The following is a 4,240-nucleotide window of genomic DNA, read 5'->3' as shown; positions in this document are numbered from 1 at the left end:
AAAAGATAAATTGATGACTTGAAAATAAGCCTCTTCGAGGAGGAAACATACTTTTACATCAAATAAATGAACAATTATTATATTATTCAAATGACAATACCTCCTTGGTATATATAGGAGTCCAAGGCATCAAAATATATTTAGGGCCTACATAAAAATAATAATGTAAGGGCACAACAATAACAATAGTGTGCTTCTATGGGACACAACAATAACAATGTGGGGGCTAGACTAGTATTATAAAGAACTAACATGCCCCTCTCCTTCAAAAAAGTGTTGTACTCAACACTTGAGTAGTTTTGGAAGCTTCTGAATAAAATATTCATCCTCCCATGTGGAGCCTTTAGAAGGTATTCCTTCCACTTAATGAGAAACTCCGAAATTGATCTATTTTGTTGTTGTCATATTCTTGTTTATGTGATTACTTCAGGCTCAAATATGTTTTTTCCACGGGGCTTCACTTGTGGAGCAATATCATACCACGTGGGTTCATATTGGGCGATATATATTGAGGAAAAAATAACATAATATATTGAACATATATTAGGGGGTAAAGGGTTTATATATTGGTAGGTGTAAAAAATGGAGCTCAAAGTTAAGGAAAAAATATAAAGGGGTATACAAAATATTAGTGAAAAAATGGATACATACAATATCCAGTGAAAGTAGGTTTTTTTTTTTTTCGAAGGTGTATTTGATTCATATTGGTAGGGTATTAAATAATGTGATTTTTAGAGTTATTTTCCAATATGTAGTCAAATTAGGGGTATTATTTAGTATGCCGTGAATGCATGTGATATGTCAGAGGTTCATTGTGTAAAGCCCCCGTGGATTTTCCTTCCTCGTCAAGATCTGGTAATATAGTTCAAAGTGAGAGGTTGTCACCTCTAACCTTTTTTAAGCATGAAACATGGAAAAATGGGTTATGGGTTCTTGCGGGATTCTATGAGGCACAACAATAACAATAGTGGGCTTATATGATTTTTATGGACAAGTCTGAGCACTCACAAAGTAAATAGTGATAGTGTGGATTAAGATTAACTACTAGTATTTGTATTCATACTCCTATGATAATGTTTAATGGTGCATTAAAAGAAAATGTTTGGAATTGCAAGGCATCATGATTTTATGCAATATGAATTTATCAAAACCAAAAAGATTATGACCTTTTCATCAAATAAATAAAGTGAGAATTGAAATCTCAAATATTCAATCTCTATTAGTTATCATGTTAGAATCACTAATAATCTTCTACGCATTATACCACTTAACACCGGAAAAATAAAATTACAGTAAAATGCATATCCATAACTAATATTTTACCTTTACATGCATCATCAAGTACTTAACCATAACTATTCAACACATGAAATACCTTAACTATTATCTACAAAACCACACTTTTAATGCATTTAATCCAAATGAAAAACCATGGGAATCAATTTGTACAACCATGGTATTGTTTCCATGTTGTTCTTATTGTTGCAAAACTATGGGTAACAATCTGCTAGTTCCATCTAATACAAAACCATTTTGGTTATTACCAATGCAACAACACAGGTTAATATAAAGTACGACTAATTTTGTTATCTTTACTCCCAAAACATAATACACAATGCACACAATAGCATGTCTATTTTTCCCATAATTTTCATATATATTAAATAAATGCATACAATTATAAAACCATTCCTATTCATCTATATTCTACTTGCATTAAATCATGCATATTATAATATGCCAAATATATCTCCCATCTTCATTTACATAGAAAAATATTCCCATGTACACAATAGCAAGTCTATTTTTCCCATATTTTTCATATATATTAAATAAATGCATACAAATAGAAAACCATGCCTATTCATCTATATTTTACTTGCATTAAATCATGCATATTATAATATGCGAAGTATATCTCCCATCTTCAATTACAGAAAGAAAGAGGAAGTTAATCTCACCTCAAGGTTTACATTTGACTAGTTAAACTAAATTTACTAGAGGAAGAAATATATTGCTTACTAGATTAATCCTGAAGTAAAGCACCTACTTCTTCGTGAACAATAGCACTTCCAGTTGTTTCTTGAATCTCCTAATTGCTTTCCAATTAATTCACCTTAACCACCATTGCTTGGTTGAGCAGTTTAATTGGGATGCATGGCCACTACGCATATGAAACCACAATGTCTCCAACTTACATTAGTGGATAAGAACAGATGAACACCAAGCTATGGTGTTTGGAAATTGAACCAGGAATTTAACACAATGTGAATCCTTTCGACATCCTACAAGTATCGCGTATCCAAAGTCGCAATGCAAGGAATCGAACCTGGGTCCAAGCTCTGATACCATGTAAGATTTTTGAGATACACAGATCAAGATCTGCAAAACAATAAACAAGCTTGCAAGAGAAGGAAGGAAGCGAGCAAGAATTGAGAAAAGAATGAAAATTGATTCTACAATATTAGTTTTAGAATAAATACATAAAAGCAACTAAGTTAAGCTTAGTTGTACATGCAATAACTAAAGCTAACTAAAGCTAAGTGTGCTTTATCTTATGTTAATGTGTACATGTGCCACATGCAAGCAATAAGTTAACTGGAGCTAATCTAGGTGCATGTACACCAACACAGTTAGTCTAAGTGCATGTACACCAACACCCCTCCCTTAAGCATAACTTAGGTGAGTGTGATGCAAAATGAATGAGTCCCGGCAACACGGCCATTTTAGGTACCCATATACAATGCATAAAAAGGAGGAAAGAGGGAAAACCCAGTGGGAAGAAAACCCCCCCTCAAAATATAATGCAAAAGTAGAGAAAAGACAACTGCTAGGCAGTCGTGTCCTTCACCCCGAGTCGATCTCGCAGGAATCGAAACTTCTTCTCAGCATGTTTTCTTCCAGGTGTCGCAAATCCGCGGCTGGTCCCAAATATGCATCAGATTTCTTAATAGACCGAAAAGACACATAGATTTCACACATGCTTTGAGGATTTAAATCTCTGAGCTTCTTTATATCGATAATTGTTTCTGGGAGGCGTGAAATGGGCACTCTCAGTTCCACGTCGAAATCGAAGGCAGTCGGAACCCGGCGGTCCCACGAACAAACGGTCTCATTGTTATCTAAAATCTTGCTGGGAGTGCAACCAGTGTGATTGTGATCGTGGTTGTTATAGGTGCCCTGGCATCCTCCGGAAGACTGCATGCGATGATTGAATCCGATGACCGGGTACCCTGTGAAGCCTTTAATTTCGTCGTTCCAAAACCCGCTGCCGTTAAACGTCAGTTGCTTAATTTCTTCTCCCATGAAAGAGCACAATCCGGCAGAATCTTCTGTAGATTGGATTATGCCATTCAGATGATCAGAATATTCAAGGCTGGCTACGCTAGATGGAAAATGCCCAATTGCAATGTTAAGGCCGTCACCGGGAACTTCAACAGAAACTCGATCGAATGGTCTAAACAGCGCCTTTTGATGAAAGGGAAACCAGAATAAATCTGCGAAATCATGAGCCCTCAGGAAATGGGCCGCTTCGTTTTGAAGCTCCTTATCATCGCTTAGATTCGGCCTACTTAAAGAACGCTTGAACATGGGTTGCAGAGCGAAGGTGACTTGCGAGATTACTCCCAGCGTTCCCAGAGATAATCTCGCAGCGTTGAGCTCATCTTCATCTGTTTCGGTACTCAAGCTCAGGACTTTGCTGTACCCCTCTGATGGAGATGCAGGCACCACCAATCTCATACCCACCACATATTCATAAACACCGCTCCCTCTGCCCACCAGACCGCTGCCGTGGGCTCCCGTAGAAACAACGCCCGCCGCAGAGACTCCGTTCCAGTAAATCATGGCGGGAAGAGCCAGGCCTTCCTTCGCTGCTTCCTCCATAACGTCTCTCATCATGGCGCCGCCTTGGACTGTAATAGTCATGGCACCCATTTGCGCTGCTTTCTAAAGCAAAGCCGTAGGTGATGTTTGAGCAGTGCCAGTGCTACTGTTGCTATGTTGGCCATACAAGTAAGGCAGGCTGGGAAGGCTGTCAATTTTATTGCCATTGGTGTTTCCTGATGAACTGCTTGTCAACCCAGCGGATCCTCGATCGGTCCAGTCCGTGCCCCTTGGTCCAAAATCCGTAGCGCCAGTCACAGAACTTCGCTCTATATTTCCAGAAGAACTCATAGCTTGGGCCTGACCAGATCTTGTTGCGAAAAGCATGCTTCATGTTATGCCGCCATACCATGTG

General features: G+C 38.2%; 1 protein-coding gene across 1 annotated transcript; it reads right to left on the bottom strand.

The window, feature by feature from the left end:
• Positions 1–2,847: 2,847 nt before the first annotated feature.
• On the bottom strand, positions 2,848–3,936 carry LOC149175759 (L-gulonolactone oxidase 5-like). The gene has a single exon (XM_089421231.1). It carries the CDS (start codon positions 3,934–3,936, stop codon positions 2,848–2,850), a length of 1,089 nt encoding a protein of 362 aa, XP_089277357.1.
• Positions 3,937–4,240: the final 304 nt, after the last annotated feature.

Source organism: Pinus tabuliformis, chromosome 4_1 (genome assembly GCF_031772625.1).
Source record: "Pinus tabuliformis cultivar Carrire ecotype Pingquan chromosome 4_1, CPIR1, whole genome shotgun sequence".
In the NCBI taxonomy this organism is placed as follows: Eukaryota; Viridiplantae; Streptophyta; class Pinopsida; order Pinales; family Pinaceae; genus Pinus; species Pinus tabuliformis.
This window is presented reverse-complemented; position numbering and strand designations above follow the sequence as displayed.